Source organism: Plectrocnemia conspersa, unplaced genomic scaffold (genome assembly GCF_051122295.1).
Source record: "Plectrocnemia conspersa isolate PC_06_02 unplaced genomic scaffold, ASM5112229v1 ptg000005l, whole genome shotgun sequence".
Lineage (NCBI taxonomy): Eukaryota > Metazoa > Arthropoda > Insecta > Trichoptera > Polycentropodidae > Plectrocnemia > Plectrocnemia conspersa.
This window is the reverse complement of record NW_028277169.1, coordinates 24,526,593-24,544,475: the sequence shown is the minus strand read 5'-3', so window position 1 is coordinate 24,544,475 and position 17,883 is coordinate 24,526,593. Positions and strand designations below refer to the sequence as shown.

Sequence of the window (17,883 nt, the reverse complement as noted above, 5' to 3'; positions counted from 1 at the left end):
AAGGGATTGCTTTATTTGGGTTAGTTTTTTAATAATTTCGAATATTTTGACCGAAAGCATCTATATTTTACAGTGGATATGGATAATAAATTATATTTTTATTCTTGTCAAACTTTTGTTAACACAAACAAGAAGCATAGATTATATGTATTAAAATAATATGACTTTTTATTTTTGACTCCAATTATTTAAGGTAATTAATAAACTATATTATACCAAAACCCATGGAATAATTACCTCTGTAATATGAAAATATTCAGTTGAATTTACAAATAAAAAACATAATAACTTTTTGAGTAATTGCGATTTTTAATTTATGCGTATAACCCTTTTTCTTGAAAACTCCGTTAATGTATATCTCTACCACCCCTTTGTGCCCCCTTTTCGTGCTTGTACATCTTCACTTTTCAAAACAATAAATACGATCATGAACTTTACAAAAATGAATACATCTACTTTATAAGTTTACCCTATTGTAACACATTGGACTTACGCCTGTTATGTTACAACAGAACATTTACAATAATGTAATCTATGAATTTGTTAAAATAAAAGACAATAAAGTGCATTTTAAATAATTATTTTTATTTTGTACATGAAATAATCTACTATATTAGGTTGTTTTCTATCACCTGGCCAATTTGGCTCGGAAATGGACTGTGATTAGAATAAGACGTTTGTAGTAAATAACTATATACTACTTCTAAAGATTTTAATAAACAAGGAATTCATTCATTGTTAAATTATTGGCAAAAGACCAGTCCTGTAAATGGAGCATATTATATCAATAAAATTATAATAAAATAAATTATAGCATTTATATCAAACAAAAAAGAAACGGCTACTTTATATAAAACCTAATATTTTTTGTGTACACAAATAATATTCATAAGCAATTATTACATTATCTAAAAACATTTTAAAGGGCCCAAAAAATAGACTTGCTTAGTTGTTATTATTTTATAAAAAAATTACTATATCAGTAATCAATGGCACAAATAAGAACTGAAGCTTATGTTAACACATTACGGTCTGCTATTTTTGCGGAATACTAAGTGTTTTGACAGTGTGACTTTTATAAATAAAAATTATAAATATATATATTTATTACCATATCTCGATAAAAGTTCAAATCTTCTATACCTTTGCACGATATTTTAACAAGCCTAAGTTATATTATTTGTAGCACTCAAAAAACCGTGAACAGACTGACCGCAAAATTTCGCTATCATGCGAAAACTCGTGAACGCGTAATGTGTTAATATAAATTGACTTTGATTAGTCCATTATATACCAGATTGATAACTCTAAAACTCTGATTTTCAGTGCTTTTCTTATGCGAAAACATAAATTGTTAAGAGTTTTTATAGGTTGCAATAATATTATTTTAAGTTTTAAAAACTTCCACATTTTTCACATCAGCATCATTATGAATCTTCATATGCATTAAAAGCGTGTATTTAGTTTTTAATGCTTTTCCACATATTTTACATTCAAAGTCGCGATCTTCAGTATGAACATTCATATGCTTTAATAAATTTCTTTTAGTTTTGAATGCTCTTCCACATTTTTCACATTCAAAGTCGCGAAGATCACTATGAACTTTCATATGATCTGAAATAATTCTTTTATTTTTGAAAGCTTTTCCACATTCTTCGCACTTATAGTTACGAGCTTCACTATGAGTCTTCAAGTGAAGTGAAAGGTTCTTTTTCATATTAAATGATTTTCCACATTTACCACAATCATAGCCACAAGCATTACTATGCATCTTCATATGCATTGAAAGTGAGATTTTATGTTTTAATGGTTTTCCACATTGCCCACATTCAAACTCAAAACCATCACTATGAATCTTAATATGCATCAAAAGCGTATATTTAGTTTTGAATGCTCTTCCACATTTTTCACATTCAAAGTCACGAGCATCAGTATGAACTTTCATATGTTCTGATAAATTTCTTTTACTTTTAAATGCTTTTGTACATTTTTCACATTCAAAGTCACGAATATCATTATGAACTTTTATATGCTCTGAAAAAATTCTTTTAGTTTTGAATGCTTTTCCACATATCTCACATTTAAAGTTACGAGCATCGCTGTGAACCATTATATGCTCTGAAAGTTTTTGTCGTGTTTTTAATGCTTTTCCACATATTTCACATTTAAAATTACGAACATCGCTATGACTTCTCATATGCACTGAAAGCATACTTCTCAATTTGAATTCTTTTCCGCATGTATTACATTCAAATTTATTAGAATTGTCATGCATTTCAATACCGCAATGTTGAATATTAATATAATTTTCTCTTTCTTGTTTCTAAAATGTTTATTTTATTTGTTAGATAAGTTGTAAATATCAAAATACATTCAATAATATTACTTCGGTTATTGCTTCGACATTTGAAATTTGCTGAGATAAAATGCCCACATCATTTGTATTAATTTTAATTATAATATCTTTAACATCGTGCATTTCTGAAATCATATTACAAGCAATAATCAAACTATAATACAATTAATCATAACATATAATATATGTACATATTTGTAACCTGTTTCAAACATGTCGTCAATATTGTCTAAGTATGTTTCTTCGCTATTATCATCATATTTACGTTGTTCAAAAATTTCGTTTGCTTCCACTTTATATTCAGTTGTGTTAACAGAATCAAACGTGTCTTTGCCATTTTCAATGTAAAGTTCTGCAAAGATGAAGTTTAATATTTTAAATAGTTAAAACTCGTTAATTTACAAGTAACATGACGACATCCAACTATCACTCTTCGTGCATTTGAAGATACATTTAAAATGAACACATATGACGTGTTTCAAAATAGATGAATAGAGATAGTTAAAACGCAATATGTCTACGCGAAAATATTCTTAAAAATATTAAAATATATTGATGTAATACCTTTTTTTAAATAATGTGGCAACGCCATTGTAACAACTCAACTGACAGCTATACGTCAAAACAATATTGGTCTAAATATTAAATAATTTGAGCAGAATGAAAACTGGAGAGATTAGGAATGAGAATATAGAATTTTAGTAAAATTTATCTGAGCCTGATTGAGTAGTCACCGACAGCACATTTTTGAAAAAAAAATAAAACATTTATAAATATAAATGGGCAATATATGATTTATTTTGGTAGTATATTATAAAATATCTCGCTCGAACCAAAACTGTTGGCCAGATTAGATGAGATTAAGCGAGCGAACGGTAGCGAGTGAGCGTCGGTCAGAACATTGAACACTCCACGAATAACTCTCAACATATCTGCAATGAATCTATTTAACTGTCGAGAGACCGAAATAATTTTAATCAAGCGTAGAACGAGACCAGTCTATGTCTTTTTGTCATTGTTTATGCACGTACGCAAACGCATTTCCTACTGAGACCCGATGACGTCAAGCACGCGCGGCTTCTCAAACAAATAATAATATTAAAAAATAATTGATAAAAAACAATACAATAACAAGTAAATCTAAATTACTTAACATAAAACATACATCTATTCAATGTGTGATTTGTAAGGTTTTCCTTTTATTGTGTGACTTATACTTTTAGGAAATTATTTGTGTTTTTTTATGAATTTTTTTCATCTATGTAATTTTTTTATGTAAATTGAGACTATTTTGCATTATTTTATACCACTACTGTTAATGTAAGTTTGCAAAAATCTTTCAACATACTTTTTTTGAGTTTAATCTTATTCTTTTTAACGCATCATATTGTAATATTTTTATTGAATATAAATTCTTATTTTCTTAATATTTTTGTTTTTATTTAATTTGATATGGCCGTTTATTTAATTTTTTGGGCCCCAAACTATTCCAATGCTCACTTTTTGCATCAAGCAACACTTAACCAAACGTCATGTCTGAAGCGAAGCGGCGTGCTAAGGTTTTCGCCTCCCAGGGAAATAAGGAAGAAGATGACAACTATCTTCCTAATGAGGTGCGAATTTATACATTACAAACTTGTTTAATATGAAAAATTACTCCATTCTTCAAGTTTTCCCATAATATGTATTACACCTTAAAACGCAATAAAATTGAATTATTTTCTGATAAAACTACATGATGCGTTTTCAGGAGATCCAAGTCGACTTCGAAGGCCGAACGCCTCAAGATTCGGATTATCACGGCATCAGAACGCTGTTGAAACAGTTGTTCTTAAAAGCACATGTTAACCTAGCCGAGCTGTCCAGTATGATTATAGGTAATTGTTGACAAAATATTGTTTTTTTAATTTTTACTAATTTTTATAAAATATTTTAGAGCAAAACTATGTCGGCAGCATCATTAAACAAGCCGAACTTGACATTCCTGAAGATGACGAGGACGAAGATCCGGAAGAGGCGAATGACGTGTTTGGTGTTACTACTGTAATACCTATAAACCACCAGCAGGTCAGTAATATGATTAATTTTTTATAAATAGAAATCTTAGTTTTTTTATTATATTTGTAAATAAATTTCAGGGTTCGGAATGCGTTCATCAAATTAGGGAGCTTTTGACCAACTTGGCTGACGAGCATGCTCCGGATACAACCAAAGATATTATACGCAAGGTGTTGGGTTCAAATTGCGCCTTATTTCTGAACGAGAGGCTTGTGAATATTCCACCGCAGATAAGCGCGCCGTTGTTTGAGTCGTTGAAGGGCGAAATTCAAAAAGCCAAGCAAGGAAATAAGACCTATGATTTCGATCATTATATTCTCATCTGTAAATTGTACAAGCCGGACTTGAACAAGAAATGTATGTTATAATTATAATGTAAAAATTTTGAGTTATGTACAGTCATCCTACTAAGTAAATTTAGCAATTTCATATTATTTATTATGATAATTTAACATTTCGTGTTAATTCTTCCAAGGTTTTTGTCTCATTCGTAAAACTGTCTGAAATAATATAGTTGCTAGCAATAAAAAATAATTAATCTTAGTCACTATATAGCCCACTAAAAACCTTGTGCTTTTTAGTGGGCTGTATAGTGAAAACTAAAAAATCTGACTTCATTTAAATATACAGATAGTGTAATTCTGTATATTGAAACTTACATATTTTATGCTTTGATTGTTCTAAGAATGTATTACTAGTCATGCATGGTAATACCTTTTGTAAAGACTCGTGACTTATGAGTGGTCAATTTACTATAGTCATGTGCAGCATGAAAATATTTCGTCGCAAGCAATATATTCTTAGATTAATCAGAGCAAAGCTACTTCAAAAACTTTATACTTAATATTAGCGCTAGTTTTATCATATTTATTTTATTTTTTAGCCAATAAGAAGAAAAATATCGAATCTGATATTATATGGTCTAATGCGGAAGAGGAGATAATAGAACCTGAAGCAATGTGTTCCTTCGAATTCACGGTCGAGACGGAGAGCGATTCTGGATTTACTGGAAATTGGTTAGAAGAAGACAACGCTTTGAAACCTTACAGGAAGGTTTTAATAATAGACGGGAAGAAGTTTGACCATATAGTCGATTCTGTCAAAGCTTATGTGTCATAATAAACGTTTATTTATATTCGATTAAATATTTGTATTATTTCCTATCATTACACAATTAACTGAAATACGATTTTAATTAATAGTATTTATTGCGTCATAAATCTTAACAATTAGTAATAAAATACATTGTTCGTAAAAAAAAATATTGCTTAATTAACAATTACATTAATGATTGATATTAAATATCAAATTCGCCTAAAATATAAAAATGGCACTTTATTTTTGTTAATATTATTGAGACCGTAAAATTAAATCTTACGACTAGATGTGTCAATATAACAATTTAATTTTAATAGTAAAAATTAGAAAATATAAACTAATAAAAATAATGTAAGCTTAATAATACACAGCCGATTATCATCTATTAGCTCAATAACGTTTTGCGTTAAGTAGTAAAAATTTGCATTATTATATAACATAAATTTATTGGTTAGTTGCTTCTTCAGTGTTTTCTTTGTTCGCCTCTTTGGAAGATTTAGGTCTTCTCTTGAGCGTTCCAAGAATGTTGCGCAGCTCTCTCAATGCTGCTGGTTCGTCCTTTGGCTTTTTCTCTGGAGGCTTTTGCTCCGTCGATTTGAGTTGGAAACGTCCACCTTTTATTTGATTTATTATCTCGTCGATTGCTCCTGTAATATATAAATTATTTGTAAGTAACTGGTGATTGATAACAAAAATGTAATATTTATAACACTTAACCCTCAATAATAAAGAAACAATATAAAAAATTGCTATACTATCTATAATACTTATATGAAGGCAATTAGGAAACCAAACAATGTTGTAATTAAGAAGAAGATAACTTGAATTGTATATAATTCCTATTATGAATCATTTAGAAACAATTTTGTTAATTAATGAATTTCATCAATGATATAAATTTTAATGACATAAATAAGCTATGTAAGGTTTAATTAGTTTTGTAACTTTCTAAAATAGCGAGAGGCTCAAAATTTGTCTGCTCAAGGACACAATTTAAAATGTTACAACATTACTTTTCTTATTGTATATTAATCTAGTCTTTAAATGGAACAAATTGTAGCTTTAATTCTTGAAATGAAAAATAACAACATATAATTAATGTAAAACCTGGTCAACAAAAACCCTGTAAAATTAATTATATCACATATTTTTTTAATTTTTCGTATATTTTGCATTAAACTAATCTTTAAATGAATAAAAGCTAAAAAAAAAAATTAAAATACTAAATTTCACTCACCTCCCGACGGGTTCTTCTTAGTCGTGTTTTGCTTCAATCCTAAGATATTTGCCATATCCGCTATTGCACTTCCATTAGTTTTTCCGTTTGCTACTTTACTCACAGGCATAGGCGGTGGCGGTGGTGGCATTGGCATAGGCGGCGGAGGAGGTGCACAAGGCGGCACAAATTGTTCTTCAACAACCTTACTCTCCGTTACTATCTCCATCGAATCTTTATAGCACTCTTTTTGGCTCGGTTCAAATAGAGCCACTCTGCACATCATAGACTTTCTCTTATTTTCTTGCTCCTCCAAAGCCTTCTCTGCCTTTTCGGCTCTCTCAATAGACTTCTTTATGTCTTCTTCGGCCAAGTTCAACTTCTCTTCCAATATGAATATTTCATCGCTGTTTTCTTTATCGATCAATTTTTCTTGCAGTTCTTCCATTTCTTTAGAATGGTGTATTCTTTCTTGCTCTAACTGCGCTCTGAGATTTTCCAACTCCGTCAATAACAACATCTCATTCTCTCTAGCTTCTTCCCTTTCAATCTCGCCATTTTCTGGTAGAGTTTCCAAATATAGAGAGCTTCTGTGCGCCATCATATCTCTTTCTTTCTTAGCAGATTCGGCTTCTCGCATCATCCTACATGACAAACAAATACGTATAGTATATCACAATATTTTAGCACGTAATTAAATAAAACTATAAAAATACATACATGGTAGCTTGATTTTTGTATTGATCTAATTGATCCCTATACACCGACACTTCCGTAGCTAGATGTCGTGCTAATCTTTTACTTCTGTCAATTTCTTCTAATGCGTTTTGTAGGCGTGTTTCGAGTGCTATATTATTGGCTTTTTCCTGTTCCATTTCCTTCAAGTAATAAAAAAACATTTAGAGTTAAGATATGTGTTGTACCCATTAAAAAACCAACGAACAATAAGTAAGAGTTTAATATTTTATAAATGTTGAAATTATGCTATTATATATGTATATATATATATATGTATATGTACATATACATACATACATTATCGATTTGGTAAATTACCATCACAGCTAAAATTAATTTTGAATGCAACAATTATATTTGTATGTAAAAGAGGATTGGAAATTAGAATTCATATAGAAATCAGTAACAGTCTATTGTCAGCAATTTCACGCCGTCATTCTGTGTAAGAGCGTTACGTGTTAGTTGCGCTTTGACAGCTGTTGTAAAAACGTTACTCCTTCTTTGTTATATTGTCACTCAATATTGGATTTATTTGCCTAAAAAATACTAATGCGAGCTATGTCTTCTGTTTGTGAATGCAAGTAGAGATGAAAAGATTCAGCTGCAGGAAAAATATGGTAAGAGCTCTTACGAATAGAGCGAGAAAGATAGGTCATCAGAGTAAATGGTATTTATAATTTCCAAGGAATACAATTGGTTCTCGAATGTGTCATTATCTTATGAGTTTAAACAATAAAGCTAAAAATTAGAAAGTAATGATAAATATGCCAGAATACGTATAAATACATTTTAAATCTATAAAAGGGAATCCTTCATTACTGTGTAGTAGAAAGTGAGCAAAGGTGCATTGCCAAACAAAATATAAGAGAAATCGTCATTTTAGAACACCCGATAATTTAAAGAGAGACTTAACATACAATGACTACCCTGACTTTCAAAAACTACTTAGCTGCAATAAGTATTTTTGTATTCATTTATGATCTTCAAGATGCGTGCCAAACAGTACTTATTGTCTCGCACATCAAATAGTATTCTTTGTCAACGTTGAATTAGTGACCACAATGATTTCGCTTATAAAGACCACACAGAAGACACACGCTTGTTTCATTATTTGGGTGGTAAATTTATGGGGTTCAGAAATATGCATATTTTTCCAAGCTATATATAGTTGCAGTTTTAGCTATAAATACCCTATAAACCATAAATTACAAAAAAATAAATAAAGAAAGCCATTGAGCATGACTCATATATAAATACGAGCTGAAAATAAGGATTTAATTACAAAAATAGAAGTCCTCATTATAGCTTAAAATTTAGTCAATTCTAAAACCATAATTAAAATATATATTATCTCATTTGTGACTAGCTTCACAAGCATTACATATGATATGGGTATTTTTTATATTGATGACTAAGAACATATACATAAGTTATTTAATTAATACCCCAAAAATATTTACCTGCATCAAATTCACGTTCAATTCAGTGGCTTCAAACTCTTGAAGCTTCAATGAACTAATCTCAGATTGTAGTCTTCCAACTTGTTTGCTCAATTCAGAAACAGTCTCTCTTAAACCTTCTAATTCTTCACCACCACTTGATTCAGATCCTGAAAATAATATATTTTGTATAATATATATGTATGTAAAGCCAAACTTATACATATATACACATATATAGATACATATGAATGTATATATATCATATTAATATACCTGCATCTACTCCGTCTAAAGAATCCCAATCTTGAATTGCCTGTGGTGGTAATCTTTGCAATAAAGCTGCCGATCGACGTTTCAATCGTCTATTCTGCTGATACCATTGACCCGCACTTTGCATTGCTCTAAAATTAGTAATAATTTAGATTTATTGTATCAAAATCGATTTAATATAAAATTTGAAAATCTTACTTATGCATAGCCTGAGTCTCGACATCATATTGATTCTTGAGTTGATCGTATTCTTTATAGACTTTTTCTGACACATTTCGGAGCTTGTTCAACTTGGCGTCTTTTTCAATGAGCTGATTTTGCATTACAGCCTTTTCTTCCAGTAACAATTGATATCTTCGCTCCAAATCATTATGATCTCTCAAAGCTGTTAAAAAACATTTTATTAATTAATTAAACATAAATAATATATGCTTGTATATTATTGTTTCATATCATATTGTGCTATTCCTTACCGCACATCAAAAGTATAGAACCTTTTGCAGCGAAAAACGTCACAAAAATATACAATCAATTACTCGTATTTGCATAACCCACACATGTCTTAATTGAAATTGAATTATAGTCTGTGCCTTAAGAGTTGTACAATAGTTAAAGGTGTACCATTAACTCACTCTCAGATCAAATATAATAAAGTTAATAAAAAGTGAAACAGGAACGCCCACTCGGTCAGTTCAGCAACCAGCCCACGGGGGAATTGTTGAAATTCCCATACAGAAAAACATGCGATATGATCGTCGAGTTCATTTGCGTTAAGTGGTAAATAACTTATATAACTGTGTGTTCACATAAATTACTATTATATGTGTATTTTTGTCCAAAATATTTCTGACTTTTCTTATTATTATATAGTAATTATTGCCCTTTCAATATAATTTTTATACGCTCATTTACGAAGAGATTAAAATATTCCAATACAATCATCTGATTCGCGATAAAAGAATTTGTGTGGTTTAATTTATATTAATGTAAGGATAAACTTCATTTTATTGGTTGAAGCATTTTTGTAACAGTGGTAAGAGGTATAGTAAATGCGGGATTGCGACCGATAGTAGACAGAAAACTATAAAATTGAAATTTTAACATGAAATTCAATATTTAAAACGGTGTCAGGGTTTATACAATTCTGTGATCCAAAACAGCGGTCGATTTTAAAATATGAGAATTGAGAAAGATGAATGACAGTAACTCTTTGTCGTGGTGATGCTCTTTTGATCATTTTTTTATGTTTGAAGTCGTAAAATTCTTCACACAAAAGGCGAAGGAGCAAAAAGTTAACATTCTCACGATTGTAATATAACTTTTATGAAATACTATTGTATCTGTTAAAAAAGTATATAAAACAGTATGAATTAATTAAGTTTTCTATATTTACTACACATGAAAAATATTTATTCAGGATATAAAAACACATTAACTTAATTTATGTATTATTTTAGAGCGTTCTACATGGATGGTGTTTATATTATATTAATAATATTAGGATAATGTTTTACCTGAATAAATTATTTTAAGTTGTTAAGCTTTACATAAATATTTAAATCAGAAGTATAACTATAATATGAATTATGATAATTTAATTTTTCAGACATGATCGAAAAAGAAAATCGATGCTTGAGAGGACTCAGTTGGTTGATAACAATTGAAACCACTAATTGGGCTAGTTACCGTGGGAGACTATTTGTTTATGTATTTTTATAGATTTTATTATGGCCAAAACTTGGCTTAATACTGACGCGACGTCGGCACATTGGCGAAATTTGGCGAGCTCGCTCGGCCGGTACCGCCACGTGCACCAGTCACCTATATATAGTAATATGTAGTACATATATGTAAACCACATCTTCTTAATAAAATACTACTAAAGCGGCTTAATCGGTGTCTAATTGCCACCTGTCACCATACCATTGTTTTTTGTTCATTATTCTTGATTTTAATAAATTAATCATTTTACTGTATAATGTTTGTTAACTGAAACTAAAGTGTCACTACGTAGATGAGAGGTAATTAACAGTTAATCAAAAACTTATTTTATTTTGTAATAAAGAGAAAGTCATCTCCTATCAGTATGGCGTGAGAACACATGTGTTATGTTATAATTATAAATCAAGGGAAAGAAAAAAGGGTTAATCTGGGATGTTTATTTTATCTGCGTGTTCCTTTTAAAACTGTTTCCTGATTCTTTAAATAAAGTTCCCTTTATATACATATATAGTATAAACATATATATAAATATTACAAATTTACAAAAAAGGTCAGATCACTATAAAAGCATACCTATTTAAAATTGTATTTATATGGGTAGTTTTATTTTAAAATAAATTGATAATGATTGGGACATAATTCGACATAATTTCCTTTTGCAATATATATTATAGTACTAGTTATATTTATAATAAAATTTATGAGATAACATACTCTTTATTTACTAACTGATAACAATTTAAATAAGCACTCCCGATTTTGAGATAAAACATTTACATTAACAATCACACCTTTATTTATTAATAGTATGTATTTTATGTTATTGCTAGATAATATATGCCTATAAAAATGATTTTATTTTTATCAGTGTAGTTACATGTGACATTTTTCAATGTGTATTCAATATGTTTAATCGTTAACTATAAATATAAATAACCATGTCAACGTCGCTTTGAAGTGCTTCGTTAAAAAGCAAACATATTGCTAAAATGAGAGAAGTACACTTGAACACTCACAAATATCAGTTAGCGTCACATCCAAGAATAGAACTTAAATATCTAAAAACATTGCACCAACCCTGTTGTGAATATCAATAAAAATACTCTTATTAGTCATTATTTTTTAGAATTTATTTCAAGTATTTATTATTGTAAATCTACAGCTGTAACATAGCAGGTGTTATCAGCATTGTGTAACAATACATCAGACAAATAACCAATGTTTGGCAATAATACATATGTTTTTAATAATTATGGTTTATAATGACTCATACAGCTCCGATAGTTTTTTTATTATTTTTTTATATTATAAGGTGTAAAATTCGATTATTTTATATGCGCTGAATTATATCATTTTTAAGACTAAATACTGAAAATTATATGTATTCGGAAATCAATTATAGTTTGCACAATAATCTAAGGAACTAATAACATTAAAAAAATGTATTACTACCTATATACATTTGCAGCAGAATATTCTGTAAAAAATATTTCACTAGAAGCTATTCGACATATTAAAATTAAATTAAATAAAGACAGCCGTGGCCCAATGCGTCACGATGGTAAATAAAAACATAATATTATGATACGGATAGAGCCGGACCAGCTCCTCGTAGCTGACATTAAATATATAATATGCAATGCCATATGGATAACGATAGCCATAGTACAGAATATAGATAGATTCGCAAAAGTGACTTGATATTAATTTTGCAATCTGTAATGTATTCTCATCACACACATCCACATCCGAATCAATACATTGATTAGCATACAGAAGGGCATTCAATCGATCGATAAAAAATAACTAACAGTAATAAATGGCTTCAATTGAATTTACGTATGGCAACCCCGACAGTTTCAGGGTCGGAGCTAATTAATTAAATATAATGTTTGTTATTAATAATATTTTTTACAATAATTATATATGTATAAAATAAATAATTGCTTACATAAAATAAATATTTCTAAACATAAACGCATTAATCAATCTAAAACGAGAAAGGGGAAAAATCTACTTTCATAATATAATATGCTACCGAAATTGTCTCGCCAAAACGACTGCCAAAAATATATTTAATGACGTCCGTTTTTATATCAAACGTGAATGAACTTGTTTTCAGGGTTATGTACTGGAGAATAGCAGAAATATTTGGAAAAACAGCTTAAAAAATCTTAGCGCATCTTGAGAATAAAAATAAAACATAAATTATTCCACAAGAGCAGAATTCTTGGAACGAATGTGATAAGATAAAGAATGTGAGATGACACTTAACTATGCATTATTAAACTTTTATATCCTTGTCTGGTTTTAAAATAATGTAGATAACTTTGTGACATATTTTTTTAGTTAAAATAATGTATTAGAAATATAAATATATATATACAAATTTGACTTACTTTTATCATTCTTCACTATCATAGATTTGCATCGTCGGTCCGCCTCTTGATATTTTGTCTTCCACTTTTCAGCGTGAGCACTAGCTGAAGACAAAGCTACATCTTCTCTAGACGAGCATCTCGACAGGGAAGTAAACATTTCTCTCGGCGCTTGAGTAGACCTTGGAGAGAAGACGGATTCTTTCATACAGCTGGAGTCCGAAATCTTGCACGGTTTCAATTGTGGTATCTTGCTCTTGGGCGATACCAGACTGCCATTGTTGTTGCTGCAGTCTTGGGACGACATCATTTGCAAGCCGTTCATTTTGGCTCGGCCATAAAAACCTGAGACAATAAAGAATAATCTTAATTGCTGCCTTGTGAAACGTTATTAATTAAATTTGACCTCGGAAATTTGTTGCACAAGTTTTCTAAATCTAATTGTATTGTCTAGACTTCTAAGCAAATTGATCTGCTTTCTCGTACGATTTGTTACTTTTTCAAATGTGCCTAATTTATCAGAGAAACTTAATTGTGCGAAACTCTCTTGGGCGATTGTGTTTCATGCAAAACTGTAGATGTTACTGTGCGTGTTACTATGACTCAATTGCACACAAATAGGTAAATTGATTTGGAGACCATTATGACGAAACCGTAATTTTAGACGATGAAGCCAAAGTAACATGAGTCATTAAAATATATATAATACTTCAAATAAAAAATGCGATAAGCCGTTTCCGAGAGAAATGTGTCTGATAAAAATGAATCTATGTATTTATGAAGGAAATGAACAATAGTGTGAGATAGAAATAGAAAATATTTGTTGAAACACAAACAATGTATGTCAAATAATATCAAAGATCGATATCATTGAAGTAAGTAGAGCAGTGACCGTGTGCATGTGTTCCCATGAATTTTTCATACATAAAAAATAAACCATACTGTACAGTTAAATAAAATGAGTTTGAGTATGTAAATTAAATAGGCGTATCCAACCAGTTTGGTGAGTAAAGTAATCCTTATTATAGTATTAGTGGTGATATACGGTAATATGCTAGAATTTTCTTGTGTAGAGATAATCTAGGACTAAAAATAGATATAATGCTAACGACCTAAAACGGAAAACATGTAAATTAATTTTACAAGAAATGCGTTTCGCGACAGACAGAAAAACGTACCCCAATACAAAAACGTGCAGACTTACATATTCAAAAAAATAAATTATATTATTCATTAGTGACTAGATTAAAGGCTGATTTAGACTATGCCAGTCAAGGTTGCCAGTCACTGGATGCTAGCGACTAGCACTGTGTAAACGCTTAACGCCAGTCACTGGAGAAGCCAGTGCATCACTGGCACGCCAGCATAGCAAATATTTTTGTTTTACTGGCGCGCCAGCTCCCCCTTCCACCACACTACAGACTGATTTACACACGTACGGTAAGGCGCCAGTGGACTGGAATGCCAGTCGTCGCGTGCCAGTGACCCGCCAGTCAACTTCCAGCTGGCATGCCAGCAACTGGCAGCGTTTAAATCAGCCCGTAGTGTGGTGGAAGGGGGAGCTGGCGTGCCAGTATAACAAAAATATTTGTTCTGCTGGCGCTGCCAGCTGCTAAAAACGTTTTACAATTTAGACAGGTTAGGTGCGAACGAACGGCAGCGATTGAGGTCAGAATAATGAACACTACATAAATAACTCTCTGCAACGAATCTACTTAAGAAATGTCATTTATAATTGTATATACATATAAATAAATAAAATGTATAAACAAATGAATAAATATTTTTAATGATAAATTTGACCTCATATAACAAAAAAGTATTAAAAAATTAACTTATTAATTATTTTATTTGAACTAAATTTTGATTATTATCACGGCGCTAAGCTCAAATTTGACAGATGTGAAACGTCTATTTGCTGTTCAAACCCAAATCTAACCTAAACAATTTAAACATTATACCGTTATTATATGTATTCGATTAGGTTAGGTTTGGGTTTGTACGTTTCGAAAATAGCGCCATGATCATAATCAAGTACAACAAATCAATGTATTTCGTCAACTAATCCTCCAAACCAACATTTTTATTTTATTTATATTGAGTTTCAAAATATTTAGTTTTTTTGTAAATATTTTTTTAAACTAGAAATATTTTTTTTGTGATTTTAGTTTTGATCTTATGTGACCCACAAATTGAAACTCACTGATAAAATAATTTTAACATATGTACCAATACGAGACAAAATAAATATTGATAAATATATTGTTATGATGGGAAATATTTGTTTTTTAACTCATTTTAATTCAAAATTTATCATATTTTTAAATATAATTCTGTGTTGCGCATGCGCCAAATTGCTTTATTAAATCTGTCCTAACCATAGAGTAAAGAATATCATATATATATATATATATATATATATATATATATATATATATATATATATATATATACATTCTTTACTCTATGGTCCTAACCTACACGTGCAAGCGCGGCGATAGCCGGTTAAAATCGACCAGTTAGACTTATATTAGGTTTGGATTTGTTTAGATTAGGTTTGGGTTCGAACGGCACGGGAAACGTAGTTGAGAGTAACAACTGGTGGTTTTTGAGCGTGGCGCCGTGCTAACTAACAAATACATATGTTTTTGTTGAAGAAGTGTTGTATGGTGGTCTCTTTATATTAGTCGAAAAACATAAATTAAAATTTTTCGCTAGTTATGATATAAGATTTTCTGTAATATTTATAAATTTTAATAATAACCATGCTTTTATTTTTTCTTAGAATTACCAGTTTACTTTTTGAACGGCTGCCATGTCTATTGCAACGGCGTTAAATCATTAAATTAACATAAAAGGCTAAAATTTGGATTTGTGTTTATACATATACATATATTATATTTACATCATTCATAAGATATTAGGCTATACAAAATGTTCTTTCTTGAATTTAAAATATTGTGTTTGTAATTTGGTCATGGAATAGTTATAATGTAAGTAAACATTTTTAATGTAAATACAAGTTTGTTTACATTAAATAATGCTATTTTATTTGAATGAGTTAATCTTATCTTATAAATTAATTTACAAATAAAATACTAAAATATTTTTGCTGATATATAAAACACAAGGTCTAATTAATAAATAAGGTAAGAAAGATTACAATTAATTTACATACAAAGTCATTAATTACATTATATGAATCAGGTTGATTCATGGTTATGCCTATATCTCGTATGGCACAAGAAATTATCACAATCACAATGAACTATAAAAATGTAAACAAAGCAGAAAAACAACATTACCTAACAATTATGCTAAGAACAGCAGTTTCTATTGTTCGCAGTGGTTTTTTTTAACAAATCACTTGCACTTCTTTTCTTTGTGTTGCATTATCCGTGACGTGATGTATGCAGAGTGCAACACAAAAACAGGTCTGATGCATAAAAAGGCACACAAAACTTTCACGCTACACCGCACGTCGCTGGACTGCCTTACATGTTCAACAAATACGATTAAATCGTCAATTAAATAGCACCGACTTTATTATTTCCAGAGAATTATTTTTATTAAAAATAAAAATGTATTATTTTAATTTGCAAGGAGTCTCCACTGTACAGCCGACGCAAACATGCGCGCCCGACAGACTGAATGGAATATCATCCAAACATCGAATACGCCTCATGTGTCAGACGTTCAGTGGTATAGAACATTTTACTTGTATGTAAGTAGTATACTTTTAAATCAATAATACTGTCGTCTTAGTTCTGACTTTTTTTATTATTTTTTTTATAATGAGCCAGAAATTGACAGTATGCTTTGCTCGTGTCATACGAATGTTTTGCCTATTCGGTGTAATAGGCAATATCCTTAATTTTGCATTTGAAAATCTACAATGTTTTATAATGGGGATAATCTTTTATATTTTTTATTTATATTTTTTTTATATATATTTTTTTTCTTTTTGCCAACAAAACTTGCTAATTCCAGAATTACAACTAATGATAAATACAGCCATTTGAACTATTTGTTAGATTTAAAAGATCATATTTATAACTTGAGATCTTTTCATCATATTTTTTCAGTAAAATAATATTATGTATTAATAATGTCTAATTCTTCCACAGATTCACAATTCGCAAGTATGATGCGATATAAAAAATCATGTCGGGCGGTAGTGTCTTATACAAATAAATGTTTTTCAATTAAACTGATAATGGTTACCTGCCTACGAACGAGTAGTACAATATTATCGCGTATGTGTCAAACAGTAAAGTTATTTGCGTGACGTCGTGTGCTATTTTATAAAAAATAACTAATCTGTTACTTTTACTTTTGTCGGTTATCAGAATTTGACACACTTTATATCATAAGAACCTATATCTTATCTTGTGCTATAAACATATTACATTATATTTCTGGTAATAAACTAACGAATGTAATTCACTTTAATTTCTAGAGTTATAACTAAAAATATATTTGTTATAAGTAATCACTGATTTATCTGATGTAGATTAGTGATACATTTAATACTATTTTTTATTGACTAAATGTTGTTTATTTGTTTAATTTATTATTTTATTGCAGTTTTTATACACCTATAAC

General features: G+C 29.8%; 3 protein-coding genes across 4 annotated transcripts; 1 reads left to right on the top strand and 2 right to left on the bottom strand.

Moving 5' to 3' along the window:
* Window positions 1-564: 564 nt before the first annotated feature.
* LOC148235250 (uncharacterized) lies at window positions 565-3,086 on the bottom strand. 2 transcript variants are annotated; one of them, XM_088186744.1, is made up of 4 exons: window positions 2,921-3,085; window positions 2,559-2,708; window positions 2,387-2,481; window positions 565-2,323 (listed from the first exon to the last, which is right to left on the bottom strand). In XM_088186744.1, the coding sequence occupies exons 1-4, from the start codon at window positions 2,946-2,948 to the stop codon at window positions 1,388-1,390; spliced, it is 1,209 nt and encodes a 402-aa protein (XP_088042870.1). In that variant the 5' UTR covers window positions 2,949-3,085; the 3' UTR covers window positions 565-1,387. The 2 variants fall into 2 exon arrangements, with proteins under 2 accessions (XP_088042870.1, XP_088042871.1); XM_088186745.1 differs by having other exon boundaries at window positions 2,307-2,481; window positions 2,921-3,086.
* A 768-nt stretch (window positions 3,087-3,854) lies between these two features.
* LOC148235249 (protein BCCIP homolog) lies at window positions 3,855-5,559 on the top strand. Its single transcript, XM_088186747.1, has 5 exons — window positions 3,855-3,969; window positions 4,107-4,233; window positions 4,293-4,423; window positions 4,495-4,771; window positions 5,298-5,559. The coding sequence occupies exons 1-5, from the start codon at window positions 3,889-3,891 to the stop codon at window positions 5,531-5,533; spliced, it is 852 nt and encodes a 283-aa protein (XP_088042873.1). The 5' UTR covers window positions 3,855-3,888; the 3' UTR covers window positions 5,534-5,559.
* Window positions 5,560-5,603: 44 nt separating this feature from the next.
* LOC148235248 (uncharacterized) lies at window positions 5,604-16,927 on the bottom strand. The gene is made up of 8 exons (XM_088186739.1): window positions 16,584-16,927; window positions 13,300-13,623; window positions 9,377-9,563; window positions 9,182-9,309; window positions 8,927-9,075; window positions 7,449-7,606; window positions 6,750-7,372; window positions 5,604-6,159 (listed from the first exon to the last, which is right to left on the bottom strand). Exons 2-8 carry the CDS (start codon window positions 13,601-13,603, stop codon window positions 5,957-5,959), a joined length of 1,752 nt encoding a protein of 583 aa, XP_088042865.1. The 5' UTR covers window positions 13,604-13,623; window positions 16,584-16,927; the 3' UTR covers window positions 5,604-5,956.
* Window positions 16,928-17,883: the final 956 nt, after the last annotated feature.

Coding starts and splice junctions, on each gene's coding strand:
- LOC148235249 (XM_088186747.1), top strand. CDS start 3,889: ATGTCTGAAGCGAAGCGGCGTGCTAAGGTTTTCGCCTCCCAGGGAAAT. Junction 3,970..4,106: donor ACAACTATCTTCCTAATGAG/GTGCGAATTTAT, acceptor ATGCGTTTTCAG/GAGATCCAAGTCGACTTCGA. Junction 4,234..4,292: donor GCTGTCCAGTATGATTATAG/GTAATTGTTGAC, acceptor AAAATATTTTAG/AGCAAAACTATGTCGGCAGC.
- LOC148235250 (XM_088186744.1), bottom strand. CDS start 2,948: ATGGCGTTGCCACATTATTTAAAAAAAG. Junction 2,709..2,920: donor GCCACATTATTTAAAAAAAG/GTATTACATCAA, acceptor TCATCTTTGCAG/AACTTTACATTGAAAATGGC. Junction 2,482..2,558: donor TGACGACATGTTTGAAACAG/GTTACAAATATG, acceptor ATATGATTTCAG/AAATGCACGATGTTAAAGAT.
- LOC148235248 (XM_088186739.1), bottom strand. CDS start 13,603: ATGAACGGCTTGCAAATGATGTCGTCCCAAGACTGCAGCAACAACAAT. Junction 9,564..13,299: donor GATAGTGAAGAATGATAAAA/GTAAGTCAAATT, acceptor GTTTTTTAACAG/CTTTGAGAGATCATAATGAT. Junction 6,160..6,749: donor TAAGAAGAACCCGTCGGGAG/GTGAGTGAAATT, acceptor TATATATTACAG/GAGCAATCGACGAGATAATA.